The 19,101-nt window shown below is 36.4% G+C and overlaps 4 protein-coding genes across 13 annotated transcripts; 1 reads left to right on the top strand and 3 right to left on the bottom strand.

Moving 5' to 3' along the window:
* Positions 1 to 442: 442 nt before the first annotated feature.
* Positions 443 to 1,857, bottom strand: LOC119985025 (F-box/kelch-repeat protein At3g23880-like). Its single transcript, XM_038829179.1, has one exon. It carries the CDS (start codon positions 1,699 to 1,701, stop codon positions 595 to 597), a length of 1,107 nt encoding a protein of 368 aa, XP_038685107.1. The 5' UTR covers positions 1,702 to 1,857; the 3' UTR covers positions 443 to 594.
* A 433-nt stretch (positions 1,858 to 2,290) lies between these two features.
* Positions 2,291 to 6,541, bottom strand: LOC119985706. 10 transcript variants are annotated; one of them, XR_005465125.1, is made up of 8 exons: positions 6,107 to 6,541; positions 5,773 to 5,897; positions 5,174 to 5,322; positions 4,211 to 4,745; positions 3,950 to 4,121; positions 3,079 to 3,185; positions 2,839 to 2,945; positions 2,291 to 2,496 (listed from the first exon to the last, which is right to left on the bottom strand). XR_005465125.1 is itself a non-coding variant. In XM_038830052.1 (2 exons), the coding sequence occupies exon 1, from the start codon at positions 4,840 to 4,842 to the stop codon at positions 4,207 to 4,209; it is 636 nt and encodes a 211-aa protein (XP_038685980.1). In that variant the 5' UTR covers positions 4,843 to 5,167; the 3' UTR covers positions 3,684 to 3,848; positions 3,950 to 4,206. The 10 variants fall into 10 exon arrangements, 1 of the variants encoding a protein (XP_038685980.1); XR_005465122.1 differs by having other exon boundaries at positions 3,950 to 4,116; XR_005465127.1 differs by having other exon boundaries at positions 3,950 to 4,369; positions 4,496 to 4,745.
* Positions 6,542 to 7,197: 656 nt separating this feature from the next.
* LOC119985604 (GDSL esterase/lipase At4g10955-like) lies at positions 7,198 to 9,614 on the bottom strand. Its single transcript, XM_038829893.1, has 5 exons — positions 9,474 to 9,614; positions 9,336 to 9,387; positions 8,694 to 8,776; positions 7,428 to 8,347; positions 7,198 to 7,253 (listed from the first exon to the last, which is right to left on the bottom strand). Exons 3-5 carry the CDS (start codon positions 8,756 to 8,758, stop codon positions 7,198 to 7,200), a joined length of 1,041 nt encoding a protein of 346 aa, XP_038685821.1. The 5' UTR covers positions 8,759 to 8,776; positions 9,336 to 9,387; positions 9,474 to 9,614.
* A 71-nt stretch (positions 9,615 to 9,685) lies between these two features.
* On the top strand, positions 9,686 to 10,569 carry LOC119985708. Its single transcript, XM_038830053.1, has 2 exons — positions 9,686 to 10,125; positions 10,210 to 10,569. Exons 1-2 carry the CDS (start codon positions 9,709 to 9,711, stop codon positions 10,327 to 10,329), a joined length of 537 nt encoding a protein of 178 aa, XP_038685981.1. The 5' UTR covers positions 9,686 to 9,708; the 3' UTR covers positions 10,330 to 10,569.
* The last annotated feature ends 8,532 nt before the right edge of the window (positions 10,570 to 19,101 follow it).

Below are 19,101 nucleotides of genomic sequence, written 5' to 3'. Positions count from 1 at the left end.
ATTATCCGTTAGACTTTCATATTTTGATGCAGTTAAACTATTTCCGCCTTGTTGAAATGCATATTAAAAAAAAACTATATATCGATTTATATTATATTTAATATACGTATCAAACAATAATACATAAACAAATTTTGTGATATGAGAACCCTTGGTCACTATCTTTTCTATATTTATTACTATTTGAACAATTTATTACAAATCTAGATGAACTCCAATAAAATAAGAGAATTTACATTTCAAATCCATGACCAAAATGTCTAATACATTATTTTTATTCAATTCACTAAAAATTGTATCCAAGTCAATGAAATTGTATAGTTCTTTCTTTTTCCAAGTCAAAGTCAAAATATTTATACAAGAGAGACAAGAGATTAAATCTATATACTTCATTGCTAATTAAATGCCAATATTATTTTAAAATATATAGTGTTGTGAACTGTAAACCCAAATCCTTTATATCAATTCCACAACAATAAATGGAACAAGAGAGATTAATATTAATATATTCATATAAAAGTTCATTAACAAACCCTAAAACAACTATTTTTTGCTCAAAAGAAAAGATAAGAGAGAACCCCTAAAATCCCAAACTTAGACAGGCATGAGGCTCTCCACATAGGTGAAGACATCAAGGGAGTCCTCCCCACCCAACTCTTGCAAGGTCTCAGCTCTATCACCAACCATTGGATCAAACAAAATCAAACGGCTTCGATTTCCTCCTATGCGCTTCATCATGATCTTATCGTCTCCCCAAACCCCAATCGGAAAAATGAACCTAACCAGAGAATCAATCATAACATGCTTAGACCAAGAACTTCCATCTTCTTCACCAAGAACCCACAAATCAAATTCCTCAAAAGCTTTACGATTTCTCACAAATCGATCCGGAATGTCCAGTGGGTAAGCAGCCAGAGTCAACGATTTCTTGTAAAACATCAATTTCAGGCAACAATCGACGGGGAGGTCCGGTGCCGGAATCTGCCTGAATTTGTTATCGCCCATGTTGAAGGACACGATGTAGCGGCGGAGATTGAATAGGCCCCCTCCTAAAGCCAGCCAATGCAATTCACCGTTTACAGAGACGGCCTGTTGTCCTCCACTGACGGCGCAGGACGTAATGCTCAAATCCTCTATCTGATCCCAAGTACCGGTGCCGGTCTTATAAACCTCGGCCTTTGTGTCATCGTCAAGAGTGACGAGTCTCACGATGTTGAATTCGTGATTTTTGTGGTCATATCCAAACCCTAGAGTAACCATCCAGGGAAGCGGCGAGGATTTGATTGTTGGTTTGGGGAGGCGTTTCACTTCCCTGGTTGCAAGATTCCAGAGGAAGAGATCGGCGGCGTGGCATTTGGAGATATCGAGACAAACGACGCCGTTGCAGGAGCCAACGATTTTGGGGAAACAACGAAGAGCCGAAACGACATCGTTTGGGATGTCTAAATCGTTCACCAGACTCTCTCGAACCAAGGTTAACTGGAAGTTGCAGCCGGTGGGGTTGTGGTAGCGGCGGACGAGGAGAGTGGGTTTTAGGGAGGAAAGGCAGAGGTGGGCGGCCATGAAGTCATGAGAGTGGATGAGAGAGCAAATGGGTTTCGATAGGGATTTGAATCGGACCAGAGATTTGACGGGTAAACGAGAGAGGATGTCTTTGATTATTGTTTCAGGCATGGAGGAGGCGGAGGAGTTGGCCGCCATTTCTCGCTTCTCTTCCTACGAAAACGATGATTAGGTTTCCGATCCTTGTGCGGAGATGTATTTAAATAGTTAATTGGTTAATATTCTAATAGCGGAAGCTTAGAAGTCAAATGCAAATGGAATTGTTTTGGTTGTGTGAATTTCAGGTGAATTATAAATAATTAAGTAAAATTAAGTGTTTTTCATCAATAAGGAATTGCAATAATGAACCTTTTTTGTTACAATAGTTGGATTTCAATGATTTAATTTGACACATATCCCACTGAAAATTTTGCTTTATAAGGCATAAATCAAGGTACAACAACAAAGGAAGATGTCAAATACGGGTGCCCAAGAATTCATGTTCTTCGAAAATGATATTTATCCCAACAATTGAGATTCTATTGATCCTAATTGTTGAAGTATATGAATCACATTGAAAGAGCATATGATGGGCTTTAATTTCTGACAACATACCTCAACTGAGATCCCACTTGTCGGGACAAGTAACACTCCTGGGTGTAGTTAGCTGTAACAAGTTTGAGCATCAAATTTTTGAAAGGGAACGAAAAAAATCATTAGTGTGTAGTATTCAGTCAACAAACGATCAAAATACAAATATACAATTTTAATAAATCATTGGATTCATACAAACCATCAAAATACAAATACAATTTTTTGGGCACTTAAGCCCTTTCATCCATCAAACACCGTTTATATTGAGGCCCAAGGTGGTTCTGCTGGCAATCGCGTTCTAGGATGTACACTCCTTGTACTAAGCTTGCAGCTATGGATCTTCTATCGTGGAAATTTTTCCTGCAATAAGACCTGTTAATCAAGACATGTACCACAAATAAATACTTCTAAGCCTTTTTTCATCACTGATTTTTAACTCTAGTTTTAGACACAGTCCAAATGCTTTTTCCTGCAACCATGATGCATCTTCTTTAACAGAAACAAAAATCTACGAAATGAATCGGTTCGCTTCCTAAACTTGTACAATTCTCAGATCACACCACCTTTACAAGAATCCGGTAAAAAAGTGAGCCTTTTGTTGGTTCTCGACCCTATTAGAGTACTTAATCAAAACTGCATTGTTTCAAAATTTTATAATTCATAATTCCTTGGATGCACAACAGCCTTGATTAAAGGTCTTACCAGTCGACTGATGTTAGGTGGAAAGGTCCTGCAAGGTTGAAGATTTCTCTCTCTGAGTCTGATCTGTGGCTTGATTACGTCCTCTTCCATTTATCCTCTGTTCAATTCTGTAACAATAATCAAACTGTTAAGATAAAAGGTAGATATGATAGATACCATGTGAGAATAATTTCAATATCCCTCAAGTTCTTCTGCTCCAACTTGAGAGAACAAATATCAAGAAAAGATTAAAAGACATACCATTTCCCACAAGAATCCTTAAAAACAATGTCTTCAAGTACTGCAGCTCCCAGTGTTTGATATAACTGAGTTATTGCTTCTTCCTCAATCTTTTCCTCTCCGAATTTCTTTCACAAAAGAAAACGAGACTAGAGACAGAAGCTTCACCAAACTTAATTGAAAAACATATAGCTTCTAGCAATACAAGCAAGCTCTTACCCCTTAATTTTTAGCAATCTACCTGTATGTTTAATAGTTAGAACTTTTTCTCACCATCGACAATTACAATTAAGTAGTCATAATCTATTGAAATCTATATACATGTTCGCTTTGCTTTGCATCTATGAAAAAGACAACTACCTTCAGGATGTTGACTTTGCAGAATGGTATGTATGTATGTATATAATATATGAATGAGTAGTTACAAAACTGAAAAATATGTAGAATAATTTTAGTTGTTCTTGATCAGAGAATGGAGCCATAGAGATGCAAAGCGAGCTCTCTACCATTTGAGCTACACCCCCATGGCCATGATGGTCAACTAAAAACTATAATAAAGCTCTCCCTAATCAACAATATGCAGCCTAGATATACACAAGAGAGCTTTACCTAATTATGACTAGGCATAGAGATCATAAGTAGTAATTTGCATTTCGCTTACAAATGAAGAATCTGTATTGAAATAAGCCTATCAATAAATAGAGAAATCAAGATCTAACTCGACTCTAGAGACGAAGGTGTCTACAAACAAACATTCAAAACAGTAGTCATGAAGCTGCCCAAATTTGGATCTGCAATATATACAGCAAAATAAATAAATGAGAGATTGTATATAAGCATAGAAGAGCAGAGCATGGGAGGAGATTGTATATAATCCAGATCTGAATTACACCTCCGTCCGACATTGCTGTAGTGTGGAAGAAACTTTGAGCGCAAAAAGACCATCTGCTTGTGCCGAATCCAAGAAGAGGGTCACCGTCGAGACTCGAGAGCGATTAGGAACTCCAATCAAAGAAGATTGTCACAACACAATGGCATCACAAGAGACAATTCTCGAATCTAATCTTGAACATCAAATAATTCAGAATTACATAAAATCGAGCTGAGATACAATAAATAGTAAATAGAGGACTCCCATCACAATTATGTTTACCAAGAAACTAAGTTGTTGGTGTGAACAACTGCAAAGGAACTCCAACCGAAGAAGTAGTTGTCAATGCACCTCAACTGTTGCGTCTTCAAACTGAATGCAAAATAGCGCTCTTCTACCCGAAGTATCAGTTCTTGACTATTGCCCAAGCAGCAAATGAATCTCATACATATGCAAGAAGGAAAACCAAATTCAGGTGGTAATGTAATTGCAAACTTGTGACTCAAAACCCATGTTCCCGAGTTCACATCTGTCAAAATGTGCATGTAATGCATGGAATTCTCATACCTTACACAAGATAGATCATTCCCCATGCTTATATAACCAGACCGATTATGATGTCCAAGTGGACTTCGAACCAGATGAATGCTTTCATTGTCCATGACCATAGCTATGAGCCTCATCGTCGTCAAGTTAGGTGTTTCGGTCCAGAAGATAAACTTTCCAACGGAAAATGGACCAACCTTCACTGCCGGTAACGTAGGACACTCACGTTTAAGGCTGTACTCAATGACTCTCCATGATTTATCAACGCCCACTGTATGTACAAAGAACTTAAACACATTAACACCATTATCATAATCCAAGCCAACACAAGCCAACTTGCATTTCCCTGTACGAGGAACACGTGCCATAACCCGACATCAAGGGATTGAATAAGGTTTAGAAGGCAAACTGGGAATTTCAACAGCTTTCTTTGTCACAAAGTTTGCAACATAACATCCGGAACCAGCAATATCACAAAGCAGAGACAGTCCCCCAGAACAATCCAAAACTAGTCCAGGATACTGACTGTTAGCCCACGTTTGACTTATTCTTATGACCCCATTGCTTTCCAACTCCAAGAAATGAGCACCATATGTAGATACAAATTTTTGAACCATCAGACCAAATTTTGACCGGCTTAGAAGTGTCTCAACAAAATGGGGATTATTGATTATAGATGCCCAGGAACTGCAAACATACCTCAATGAATCATAAAGGTATTGGGCAGGCAGCCATGTAAGAATGTTGAAGAAAATCGCCTCATGGAGAGTTGTTATAGTCATATTTTGCTTCATTTTCTGACAAGTAGTGATCTTAGTCACCTTCTTCTTCTTTTCCTTCCTCTTTAACTTCAGAAATAAATAAAGAGAATGGGTAAACAAACAATTGCGAACAAATGACAGAGATTTTATAAACGAAACAAGTAATATTGCTGTCAAAAAATTATATCTAAAACAAACCTTGGCAGATGTTGAGTTCCAATACACCACAGAAACGTCTAAGTAGAACCCCTTCCACCCCAATAGGATCTCCTTCACAATTAAATTCTACTATTATTCGCTCCTTTCTTTGTAAATTCAATACATCTTCAGGAGGTCTGGTCTCTTCGAAACTATTCCCCGATTCATCAGTTGAAGAAGTTTTTACAATGATGGTGTTTAACACTATGATCATAATATCAAAAGAACGCCAAAGGGATTTGAAAATCCAAAGAAAAAGTACATTTGTAAGCGATAAAATACTAAATCCGATTTCATTTTGTAAGTAGAAATATACAAGGCAATCAAAATTTCAGTTACCCACAATAGGAGGGTCCATTGATACATCTTCCCCAATGGCATTTCCACTGATACGGTCATATTGCTCAATTCCACTCTTGCGCAAACTTTTCAGCTTAATCATCATAAATTATATTGTCAGTTGTCTGTGTAAAAAATGTGTTGATGGTTAAGCATCAGTAACAATGAAAATGACATTAATATACATAGTCACCACGAAATAGAATAAATTCCCAACGCACAATCCAATATACAAAGATGAAAGAACAATCGAAAATAAGATTGCAAGATGACATGCAACAGAAACAAAGTCTCGAGGGGTTTCTGCAAAAAAAATAAATGCATTAAGGATTACCTTAAATAATAATTCCCCAAAAACTCTATGCCCAAGAGGAAGGGTTTAGCGAAATCTGCCACAAATTTCCAGAGTTCACTTAAGGGGGAGAAATGGAAGAGCCATCCAGATCAGTTAATAGATCGAACATATGGTAAATAGATTTGATCCCTCTTAAATTAATTGAAGGTGTCGCTACTGAAGCCCGATAGATCTCCTTCTAAACGAAAGGACTTGACCCGCAGTGTTGAGAGGGGTTCCCGTCCTTGTTAGCCCATCCGGTCTTCGACAAACGGATCTGTTTATAAAGTTTCTCCCTTTACCTAGCCTGCTTAGGGCTGCCTTAAGGGAGATCTCTTACTTCATACTTGAATGTCTGGCAGCTCCGAGAGCAGATAGCGAGGGGAAAAGCAGAAGGACGGAGGTAGAAATGATAATAGAGTGTTTGGATTGAGGGATTTTTGAGAGGAAAAATAGAAAGTGAAGGAAGGGAAAATATATTTATCTTAGAGTAATTGTAATGATATTATTTTGTTTGGATCAATAAATATGTATGGTGGAGTTTTGTGTTTTGTTGATGTGATTGTTTTGGTATATGTGTTTTACTGATGTGGTTGTATTGGAAGATTGTGTTTTGATATAGTTTTATTGTGGATAATATGAAGGAATGAGAATTTGTTGGCCTCTATATTGGGTGTATATGAAAAATGTATAAGAATTTGTGTTTTGTTGATGTGTTATACGACTATAAAAGGTATATACGAAGTAAAATATTATAATATTAGATTTTAGGATTTTTTAATGTTAAATTTAATCTTATAATATAACTTTCATTAAAATTAATTTTAAGTATAAATTATTAATTATTTTAAAGTATCAGGTGAAGCTGTTGCAAACCTCACAAAGTAGCTCATTGTATTGCATATTTTACACTTTCTTGTACTACCTTTTGTGTTTGGAGGTCACTTTTTGAGTCTTTGTTGCTCAAGGAAGCTGTAATGACAGACTCTGTGTCTGTTGGTTCTCAATAATTTACAGTTTTCCTTTCAAAAAAAAAAAAAGAAATTCCCCTCGTATGTGGGATTTTATTTCCAAAATAAAGACCTGGTCAATTACATAGATTGCAATCTGACATAGTGGGAGTCAGTTACCTCCTTGTAACTGATTCCTATTAAAAAGAAACAATTTAATTTAAAATAAAACATCAACATCCATTCACACGATTTCCAACAAACAAACAAAAAAAAAAAAAAACAGACTTCATGAACTAGTCCTATATCATGAACTAGTCCTATATCATATATTGAGACTATTTAGCTAAACTGGTGTAGGATTGACTGACCATGAAAGCTAGGATCCCACCACTGCTTAATTCCATGAGCACTTAGAGGATTTGGAAAATCTGCAAGATTAGTAGTCACAATTGCTGAAGGAATCAAATGCAGAGGTCCTCTGTCGTCGTTCCCAGTTGCACTTGAGAACAAACCCCTGATCGAATTCCGTGTTGCAAGTCTCCCAATTGTACGGGCTCCAATGTCATTCAATTTCTTTAGGACCTTGAAATGAGCAATATATGGACAGCAGATAAGATCGGCCCGATTCACGAATAAGTTAGGAGTCCATGAAGATAATCTAACAAAATCCTCATCTGGATTAGAAGTACCCTTCATTGCAATTGCAAGTCCAGCCTTGAGAAGACTGATTGTGAAATGAATCCCTTGCTTCAGCACATCGTTATTGATGATCCTTTCGATCCCAGCAGACAAGAAGGGTGGATTGAAGAGGTAAGTTCTAATAGGATGGCCAATTTTGACCATTTCTTTACCTGCAAGCAATGCAATAGCTGACCCCAGAGAATATCCAGTTAACCAAACATCAGTAGCTCCACCAGCTCTGGAAACTATGTTCTGGACGGCCCGCATTGCAAGCTCGAAGCGTGAGGTTTTGTGGAGATTGTTCAGCACGCAATTGAGGTCCAGCTTGAGATCACGCAACACAGTGCCCTTCTTGAGTAGTGTGCCACGAAAAGCAACTACATATTTCGGGGCATTGCAAGTGAGGGACTCAAGTTCATAAATAGCACCAAAGATGGAGTTGTCGTCTGTGTCGACTAGACTGTCAACAAGCTTGAAATTGAAGGTGGTCCACCAAGGAGAAGCTGGAAATTCATGAGGCTCAAGGCCCTTCTTGCGATTTCGCTGTTGGATTTTCACACCTTGTATAAAACTTGCAAGAATGGATCTTATATGGTCGGGATTTCCCCTGCAATAATATAACCTGTTAATCAAGGCATGTACCACAAATACTTCTAAGCCTTAATTTTTTCATCACTGATTTTTAAGGCTAGTTTTAGACACAGTCCAAATGCTTTTTTCCTGCAACCAAGATGCATCTTTTTTTTTAACAAAAATAACATCTACGAAATGATCGGCAATGCTGCCTAAATTTCTACAATTCTCAGATCACACGCAACCTTTACAAGATTCTGATGAAAAAAGTGAGACTTTCGTTGATTCTTGACCCTATTAGAGTGCTTAATAAAAACTGCATTATTTGTAATAAGTCACTGCTTTGATGCACAACAGACTTGTTTAAAGCTAGGTCTTACCAGTCGACTGATGTTAGGTGGAAAGGTCCTGAAAGGTTGAAGATTTCTCCCACGTCCTTTGCCATTTATACACTGAATCAGTTCTGCAAGTACCATAACCAAACTGTTAAGATAAACTTAGATATGATACCATGAGAGAATAATTACAATATTCCTCAAGTTCAGCTCCGACATGAGAGCACAAATATCAAGAAAAGATTAAAAGACATGCCATTTCTCGCAAGAATTCTTAAAAAAAAAATCTCTTAAAGTAATGCATAATGCAGCTCCCGGTGTTTGAAATAACCGACATATTGCTTCTTCCTCAATCTTTTCCTCTCTGAATTTCTCTCCCAAAAGAAAATGAGCCTAGAGACAGAAACTTCAACAATCACTTAATCTAAAAACATGTAGTTTCTCGCAGTCCAAGCAAACTCTTACCCCTTATTTTTTGAGCAATCTATCTTTATTTTTACTAGTTAGCATGATGGTCAACTAAAAACTATAATGAAGCTCTGATCAACTATATACAACCTGAATATATACACGAGAGCTTAAACCTTATTGAGCCTACAAAATGAAGAATCTGAATTGAAATAAGCCTATCGACAAATCAAGAAATCAAGATCTAACTCGACTTCAGAGTTCAGAGACGAAACAAACCTTATCAAAACAGTAATCGCGAAGTTCCCCAACTTTGTATCTGCACAATTTACTGCAAAAAATAAAAAACAAATCAGAGGTTGTATCATGAGCAATGAGCATAGAAGAGCAGAGCATGAGAGAAGAAGAGAGACTTACACTGATGTTCTTGTTCTGAGTGAAATTTTCTACACAGCTCGCTTGCGTTATATAGAGATGACATTATCTTGCTCACTGCGATTTGTGTATGACCATCGCCCGATTTGTGTATGACAATCACTCGATTTATAGACTCAACACATAATGCTCTCTCTCCCCGCACGCAGCCCCACGGCCAAACCTCACCTCTGTTCGTACGACATTTCATACCAGACGACTCCCTTGCCCACAATTGATGTTTTACGTGCGTTTGCCATTCGTTCTTGCTCGCTCTTTTTTGAGTTCTCGGGTTCTCCCCCGTCGTCATACTGGCATGATGGACCATGACTCCCTTTGCCCACAATTGATGTTTTTCGTGTGTTTGCCGTTCGTTCTTGCTTGCTCTTTTTTCAGTTCTCAGGTTCTCCCCGTTAGTCATACTGGTACGATGGACCATCCGGATCTCTGCAGTAGTCATACCGCCGCCCAAGGCCCAACCCAGAAACTAATTCGTTGGCTATCATTCAAATGGCTTAAAGCCCGTTTGGGCCTTTGGGGTTACTATGCAAAAGCCCCGTCCAATTCTCCAAACAATAATATGGGCCTTAATAGTGACAATTTTGAAACCTCTAAAACCCAACTTCATGTCAATACCCACGGCCCAGCCCAATATTTTGCTAAACAAAAACAAACCCATATATATAAATATTTAATTTAAATAATCCTAAAAACAATTTAAAGAAAAATAAAAGTATACCTGGTTAAACTATGGTCAACCGGGTATCCACATGTCCAAACGGGTCCAATACAGGTCGTGTACTGCCGATGGCTGTTACGGCCGGAGAACGGCTGGGAAAGGTGCTCCTCGGTCCGGTGATTCCATTGGTACCATCGGCGTGCCAAAACATGGAGGCGAGAAGCTGCGGTGGTCCGTGGCTTCCAGGGGATTTTCCGGTAGATCCCGTGGTTGTTGTCGGTCGGTGAGGGCTGATATGGGTCCCTGCTGATGTGGAGCTTCGTTTGGCATAGGTGGAGGTCGGCGACATGACCGGACGGAACAGGTCAGTTTCTGGTTTGGGCGGCATGGGTAGAGAAGAGAGGAGGGGAAGAGAGAAAAGAACATAGTTTTTTTTTTCTTTTTTTTCATTTTTACAGATTACAATGCAGAGAGAGCTAGTTTAATTGGAGAGAGAGAAATAAAATAGTTCTTTCTTTTGTTTTTTACGGATTCCAATGCAGAGATGGCTAGTTTAGTTTATATATATGTATATATATATATATATATAAATAAAATAATAATATTGTATAATAAGGTTTGACCTGATGATATGATTTTAATAATATGTGACCTTCGAAGAAGATGCATCAGCTCATTTGTTATTGAGCAATTCATTACATTGCTATTGTTGGGAAAATACAGGGAAATAGATGGTTTGAGACGTGACTTTCTTTTAGGTGATATTTGCTCCCACTACAATATTTTGTTGTTGGGTTGATAGTAAATCACCCTCAAGATATAACAAAACCTTGAAAATTTGTTATAAGCAAAACTGAAAGTTTTTCAAGGGAATTTTTTTTTATTGTGTTGTAGAGAAATAGAGATTGAAAGAAAGGCTAAAAAAAATTGTTTCTTAATATCAGTATTTATAAACAACCAAGAGACATGAAGATTCAACAGTTATAAAACTAAAAAACATGTCTCTTCATTCGAAACAATTGCTAGCAGTTATTTTGTCTGAATGAGAATTGCTAAACTGTAGTAATTTATTCAACAAACATATTTTTTGTCTTAAAGAATGGGAAAAAAAATAATTCCGAAAATTATAAAAAAATTGATATTAAATTTATGCACATGCACCAAGTGTTTGATATATATATATATTCAAATATTTGGTATTCCCTCCATTCTTTCACTTTAACATGTATTCAAGTACATAGTTGATTAAACTCCTTATAAAGTGTTTAAAATTCTCATCCATTTCCAATGTGAGACTTTGGTTTCTCTATTAATTTCAACTATCAACCATATCCAAAACAAACCTCAGCAGACACCACTGACTGGGATTAACATTCATCGGTACATTTCTTAGTAATTCGCTCTTTGACTTGCAATACACAATAACACCAAAAAACCTAAACAAATAATGATTTAAGGGTGATTTGGGGTAATTACAGCCCCTATCCCTACCGTGTCCACATATTATATCTATCTTGATGACATTTTCAAAAGAATCATAAACACGTAAAACCAAAAACAAGACTTTTGGAGGAGCTAGGGATTTTGCTTTTTGGGGGGAATTTTGTTACTTTTTGTTTAATGATTTAACCTGTTATATAAAATTATAACTTATTTTAATATATTATATTCTGATAATCTGATTACTGATTAGATTTGTGATATTATCACTTATCAGTGCATCTGTATATCATAATCATATATGATTATATTATATTATTATATGTGAAAAATTGAAAATTCCAAGTACGTATAAGGAAATTACTAAATAATTCAATATTGACAACAAGGAAATGTTTTTTACTTAGGTTTTTTTTAGTCATTTAACACATAAAACATGAACCTCTCATATAAAATCGACCGGCGACCGACTTTGTGTTTTAACGAAAAACAACAAGATTTGACCCTTTTCTTTTCGAGTCACTTACATAACTGATATTTTACATAACAATCGAGTAACTTACATAATTGATATTTCACATAACTGATATTTAGCATAGTGACTTACATAATTGATATTTTACATAACAGTCGAGTCACTTACATAATTGATAATTTACATAACTGATATTTAGCATAGCAACTTACATAACTGATATTTAACACACCGGTTTTACGGTTTGGATTACTGACACTGATCACGGCAGCCTCTTTCGTCCATCATACACTGTTTATATTGAGACTATCTAGTTAAAGTACTGGTGCAGGATTGATTGTTCTTTAAAGCTAGGATCCCACCATTGCTTAATTCCATGAGCTTTTAGAAGATTTGAGGAATCTGCAAGATTAGTAGTCAGACGTGCTGAAGGAATTAAATGTAGAGGTTCCGAGCCTTTCCCAAATGCACTTGATAACAAACCTCTCATGGAATTCTGTGTTGCAAGTCTCTCAATTCTGCCGGCTCCAATGTCATCCATTTCCAGTCTGTGCTCGAAATAAGCAATATAGGGACAGCAAATTTTATCTGCCGGATTCACATATAAGTGAGGAAACCAAGAAGATAATCTAACAAATTCCTCATCTGGACTAGCGGTACCCTTTATTGCAATTGCAAGTGCAGCTTTGAGAAAACTGCTTGTGTAGCGGAAAACTTTCTTCACCTTGTCGTTATTGATCCTTTCCATCGGGTCAGACAAGAAGGGTGGATTGAAGAGGTAAGTTTCAATAAGATAACCATTTCTGGCCATTACTTTACCTGCAAGCGATGCAATAGCTGACCCCAGAGAATATCCAGTTAACCAAACATCAGTAGCTCCACCAGCTGTGGAAACTACCTTCTGGACAGCCTTTATTGCATGCTTGAAGCATGAGGTGTTGTGGAGTCTGTTCCTGATGCACTGGATGTCCAGCTTGACATCACGAAGTACGGTTTTTGGCTTGGGTAGTGTTCCACGAAAGGCGACTACATATTTCGGGGCATTGTCAGTGGAGGATTTGAGTTCATAAATAGCACCAAAGATGGAGTTGTCGTCAATGTCGACTAGACTTTCAATAAGCTTGAAATCGAAGGAGTTCCACCAGGGAGGAGCTTGAGCTTGAGGCCCAAGGCGCTCCTTCTGGCGATCGCGTTCTAGGATTTTCACTCCTTGTACTAAGCTTGCAGCAATGGATCTTCTATGGTCGGAATTTTCCCTGCAATATATCCTGTTAATCAAGGCATTAATAAGCCTTTTTTTATCACTGCTTTTTAACTCTAGCTTTAGAAACAGTCCAAATGCTTTTTCTGCAACCATGATGGATTGGTAACGCTGCCTAAATTTCTACAACTCTCAGATCACGCAATCTTTACTATAATCTGTCGAAAAAATGATACTTTTGTTGGTTCTTGACCCTATTAGAGTACTTAATCAAAACTGCGTTATTTAGTAATCACTCACTCCTTGGATGCACAACAGCTTCTTCTTCTTGTTTTTCTTTGTTTTTTTTTTAACAAGGGTTTGGGGAGTCTTGTTTAAAAGGCTTACCAGTCGACTGATTTTATGTGGAAAGGTCCTGAACGGGTGAAGATTTCTTCCACGTCCTTTTCCATTTATCCGCTGAATCAGTTCTGCAACAATAATCATACTGTTAACAAAAACTTAGATATGATACAATGTGAAAATAATTACAATCAAGGGCGAAACTAGAGATAAGATGGAGGGGAGAAGGGTGTATCTGCTAATTTATAGGAGTGTCAAGGTCAGGGTCAACATCCTTGAAATTTTTTTTAAGACTATTTACTAAAAAGAGCCCGAGAGTTAGTTAGTATTTATATTGTCATTAAATTACATAAAAAATAAAACATAAGATGTTTAAGATAATTTTAAAAAATCAATTAAGTTGTGGTAGCGCCCCCCAATGCGTAGGCACTTTGGAATCCAAGAAAGGCTTGAGAACTCAATTCAATTGAATTGTTATTTTGGGCCTCCATGCCCAATCAACTAGGGCCCAATAACGAGAAATGTGTGATATGAGTCACCATATGGCCCGCGAATCAAAGTTCGGCCCGAGCTTAAGAGTGCGTTTGGATTGAGGGATTTGGGGGAAAGGGAAGAAAAGGGAAGGGAGAATATTTTTTCCTCTCCCATATTTAGATAGATAAAAAAAGGAATGAAATAAAATTTGTTTAATTTACTAATGTATCCTTATTTTTATATTAAAATATTATCCACAAGGGTAAAATAGGTATTTAACTTATAAATGGCTTAATTAGTAATCCATAATCCATTCCCTCCAAATGACTCCATTTTAGGGAGAAAGAATTTTAACAAAAATTTAATGAAATATTCCCTCCAATTCTCTTCAAATCCTTCCCCTTAATTTTTTACAAACTATCAAAACAAAAAAATTAGAATGAAAGTCTTTTTCTCTTCCCTTCCATTCCCTTCCTCCAAATCCCTTAATCCAAACCCATTATAAAAGGACGTCGGGCTTGGGCAATCCAGGAAGACTTACTATACGGGTTTGGGCCTGAGTTTTTTGGTCTGGCCTGGCACGAAACCCTAAGTAATTGTACAATACCTAAAATACATATTTACATGAATCTTTATCTTCTTATAAATTAAAATATTATATACTTTACTTAATTGCTTATCGGTGTTCCTATCTCCGCAAGTCTCTCACTAATACACACGAACAAGGCCCGTGGAGAGACAGATTGTGGTTTAAATGTTTCAATGTTTGCTAATGTTGTGTCGTTTGATCCCAGCAGTCATGGTAAATGAACTTAATAAGCTAGGTTATTCGAGCTTATAAGCTAAACTAATGTGAAAGTGTTTGACAGAGTTTATTTTGAAGCTTATAAGTGTCAAAATAAGTTCTAGCAGACAGGTAGATTAAAAGAAAAAAAAGGTTATATGTTACAAAAAAAAAAAAAAAAAAACTTGAAAAAAAGAAAAGATGATTCATCTGAGCATCGGTTTTGCCGGTTTTAACGCAGAGAGCGTATGCATGCAAAAGCTTACGGATCAACAGTGACTGGTTCTGGATTTGCGATTGCTCAACGACTGCACTGAATTACTGAAGAGAGAGATCAGAATGATGAACGAGAAGAGAAATAGAGAGAAGCTGAGGGGTGAATGGGAGTGGGTCAGGTATATATATAAAACAGCCTGTACTGATATAAATTTAAAAAACAAAAGAAAAGAAAAAGCTAATGTGGGTTGGCCAATTATTTTAATGCTATGACCTTTCCACCCACATCCCCGGTTGAATTTATCGGCCGCAAAATCTGTTGTCTGTGGAGTTGTCAATCTCTTTATCCATGTTTTCTTTACCCATAATGATTCATCATTCTTCATAAACAAATACATTCAAATAATAATAATAACAGCAAAAACAATATGGTCAATGTATTACCTGTACATCATTCACCATCTTTTCTTTGCAAGTCCAATGCATCATGACTTTGTAAAAAACACTATGATGCAAAAGATCACACTAGGGTATGTCAAGAATCCCCCAAATGTCAGAAATTTAATTTAATTTTATTCATTTTCTCTCATGCAAAAGATCACACTAGGTATATCGTGAAGCTTGACATCGATATTGTCGGCCGGGAAAGCTTCGACGGTCAAGTCAGTCAACGGTTGGATAATTTATAATGAGAGAAGTTAAAGGCTATTTCAGATATAGAGAGATATACCAAGTAGTTTAGAGAGTAGATGAGGAGGCAACCTCATGTATTTATAGTGCTTGGAGTCATGTGATCAACATGTGCAAACGGTACGGATTAGGCCTTGGGCTTTGATTGAGTCCAAGGTTTTGTAGAGGAGCTTCCTGGCATGGAATATCTCTGAGAACAAACCACATGGAGTTGGGAAGTTTTGAGTTCAATTCTCACTGAGAGCAATATCCTTATGACCACGCGTTGATTTTTGGTCCAATTTATTATGTTGTCATGTGAAAAATTTATGTGTGCACAAGCTTGACCTCTCGAATTTAGGCCTATATTGAATATCCAAATAACAAATTTGTATGATGTGTCTGCCAAAACAAAAAATGTATATATTATCCATATAATAGTGTAAAAAGGTGTAATATGTCGTTTGAAGACACACAATAATTAATTTAAAAAAGAAAAAAGAAAAAATTTGTTCCAAGGATTTTGTTTCATGCACTCATTGGAGAGAGATTTTTTTTAATAGTAAAAAAAAAAAAAGTCTCTCTCCAATTACTTAGTATGGAAGAATTAACTAATTAAGCGACCCAAAATTAAATTTAATATTCAGTTGAAAAATATAATTCTCATTCCATGACAAAATTAACATAGGAGCAGTCCCACTAAGAAATGGAAGAGCAATTTCTGTCACCAGCCGCCACGCAATATGCTGTCTTGCAGCAAAAAAAGATTCCAATCTCTGTATATCAATCTCACACTCAAATTCTAATTATGTAATACCCACTTTAAAAAAAAATTAGATTATAATCCAAGCCCCCACAACACAACCTAATAAGATTCCAAGCACAACACGAACGGACGAACCACACACGATCTTTGACTTCCTCTTTAACTTCAGAAATAAATAAAGAGAACGTGCATGTAGACAAACAATGATGGTGTTATATGATCGTAAAATCAAAAGAACGCCAAAGGGATTTGAATATTCTCTGACGTGATTGCAAGATGACATGTGGCAAGGGTGTGTGGATGAGATTACATAAATATTCACTGACGTGAGAATGACCAAGAACAAAGAAGGGGTTGATAGGGAAAGTAGAGACTTGAATAAACGGCCAAAAAAAACTCTTTTAACTTTCCTGAACAAACCAAATTCAGTGTTCAATGGTCACCATTTACCACTACTATAAATTATAGAAAGATATTTATTTACGCATTTTACGCCTATCAAAATGACACAGAAAATTATGAACATGCAACGCATATAACGAAAGTCTGGACTCTGGAGTGCTTCCACTAACAATAAGGCTGCCTTTACTTTCTTCGACACGGATCTGTTTTATAGACTTTCTTCCTAAATGTGAAATATTAAATATTTGACTTTAAGTGGGCCCTATGTAGGACAATTATTGGTACGATTACTGTTACCAAACACTGACTATCATTATCATATCGATCCTTTCAGTAACTAAAAAAATACTACCATTATCGTTACCAGAAGTGTCGGTATACCGATAGTCGGTAATGATAAGACGATAATTGAGAAATTTACCAATGAATATAACATGTTTTAGGAAAAATGTGCCAATTCTAAATACAATAAAACCTGTTTATCAATTCTATCAAATCCACATCCACTTAATTCCACATATATAATTATATATGATAATCCACATCCACATTACATATAATCCACTTTCAGATAAATATAAATAAAACATCACAATAAATAAATTGTTATAATGGATCTCAAAGTCTACGTAATGCTAAAGAAACTCAACAAAAGAAAGTAATCAACAATGCAGCACCGTGAGTCCATAACCACCACCAAGTCCTAGCTTGAGAATCTTCCAGTGAAGATTCTTCTTCTTTTGACTGCTTAAAGAGAAACAGAGAAGGCTTGTGCAGTGTCCACTACTCCCTGTAGCCACAATTGATAAGTCATAAGTTGTTGTATGGGACACTTACATGCATTTAATATTAGTGTATTAAATTAGATGTTAAATTAAATCTTTAAACTATCATGGTTGTTGAAAAGGTTTAGTTTGCAATGGCCAGTGATCATTAGCTGTAAATTTCTTCCCACTAAGTTAAAGCAGTTCAATCAGCATAATGACATTAACCTAGATCCAGTGATCATTACTCATTAGCTGTGAATTGAACTCAAAGAGGCATGCACTCACATATTGCTATCATAGGCCCAGTATGTGAATAAAAAGCAAATAAGAAGAGTTATAAATAGGGAAAAAGGTAGTTCAAAAGCAAAGTCTACACAAGGCATATAAAGTTATAAACAGTTCAAAATAGGCACTTATAAAGCTTGTGGATTTGATGGCTGTGAAGCCGAAATAGTTCGTTCGGAAGGTAGAGCTTGTGCATTCATACCTATGCAAACAAGTGAACAATGCAAATAAATATTAACAATTCACATAACTATTACATATTAACAATTCAACTAAAATAAAAGTGCAAGAGTTGCTTATTTTTTTCAAATTCTTCAAGTTCCTTGTACAAAGAAATTTCCTCGTCCGTTGGCTCTTTATAGAAATTAAATTCATTCGCTCTAAATCAATCACTAGTACACACCAATGCCTCTATCATCTTTGAGGTCAATGAAGCTCTAAAAGGATCCACAATCCTCCTACCCAAGCTAAAAGCATTTTCACTAGCCACTATTGAACTTGAGATTGAGAATATATCCTTGGCAACCTTTGAAAGAATAGGATATCATGATTGATTCAACTTCCACCAAGTCAAGAGATCGAAAGAGTCACCATCAAGCTTTTCACAAAGATATGAAATGTATTTATCCACTTCATTTGCAATCTCTGCAACTTCCATTTGCTCTCTTTTTATTTTTAGTTTCATCTCAACATGAGAAAACCCACTTGATTGGGAACTTGAATTTGTATTGACTCGAGTGGTGGTGCCCGTAGTGGTGGAAGATTGATCTTGACCACTAGCCCCTTTGTATACATCATATAATTGTAGCAAGCACTTTTTGATGTTATCAACACTCTTTTTATTGTAGCAATATCCTTCCCCCTGTCTTCAAAGGAAATTTGTATTAATTAAAGCTTATATCTAGGATTTAGAACATGGGTTACATATATCATCTTGTTAATACTCTCAAAATTTCCCCAATACTTATTCAATTTTACCTTCATTCACATCCCCCCACTTTGCAACACCGGATCACTATCATCATCAATTTTCATATTAATATCAATCAACAAGTCCGACACTATCACAAAGATTAAGTGAAAAGTGCAACATTTAGTTGCACTAAGTGACAATGTAGCATCATAAAACTT

Source organism: Tripterygium wilfordii, chromosome 19 (genome assembly GCF_013401445.1).
Source record: "Tripterygium wilfordii isolate XIE 37 chromosome 19, ASM1340144v1, whole genome shotgun sequence".
NCBI lineage: Eukaryota > Viridiplantae > Streptophyta > Magnoliopsida > Celastrales > Celastraceae > Tripterygium > Tripterygium wilfordii.
This window is presented reverse-complemented; position numbering and strand designations above follow the sequence as displayed.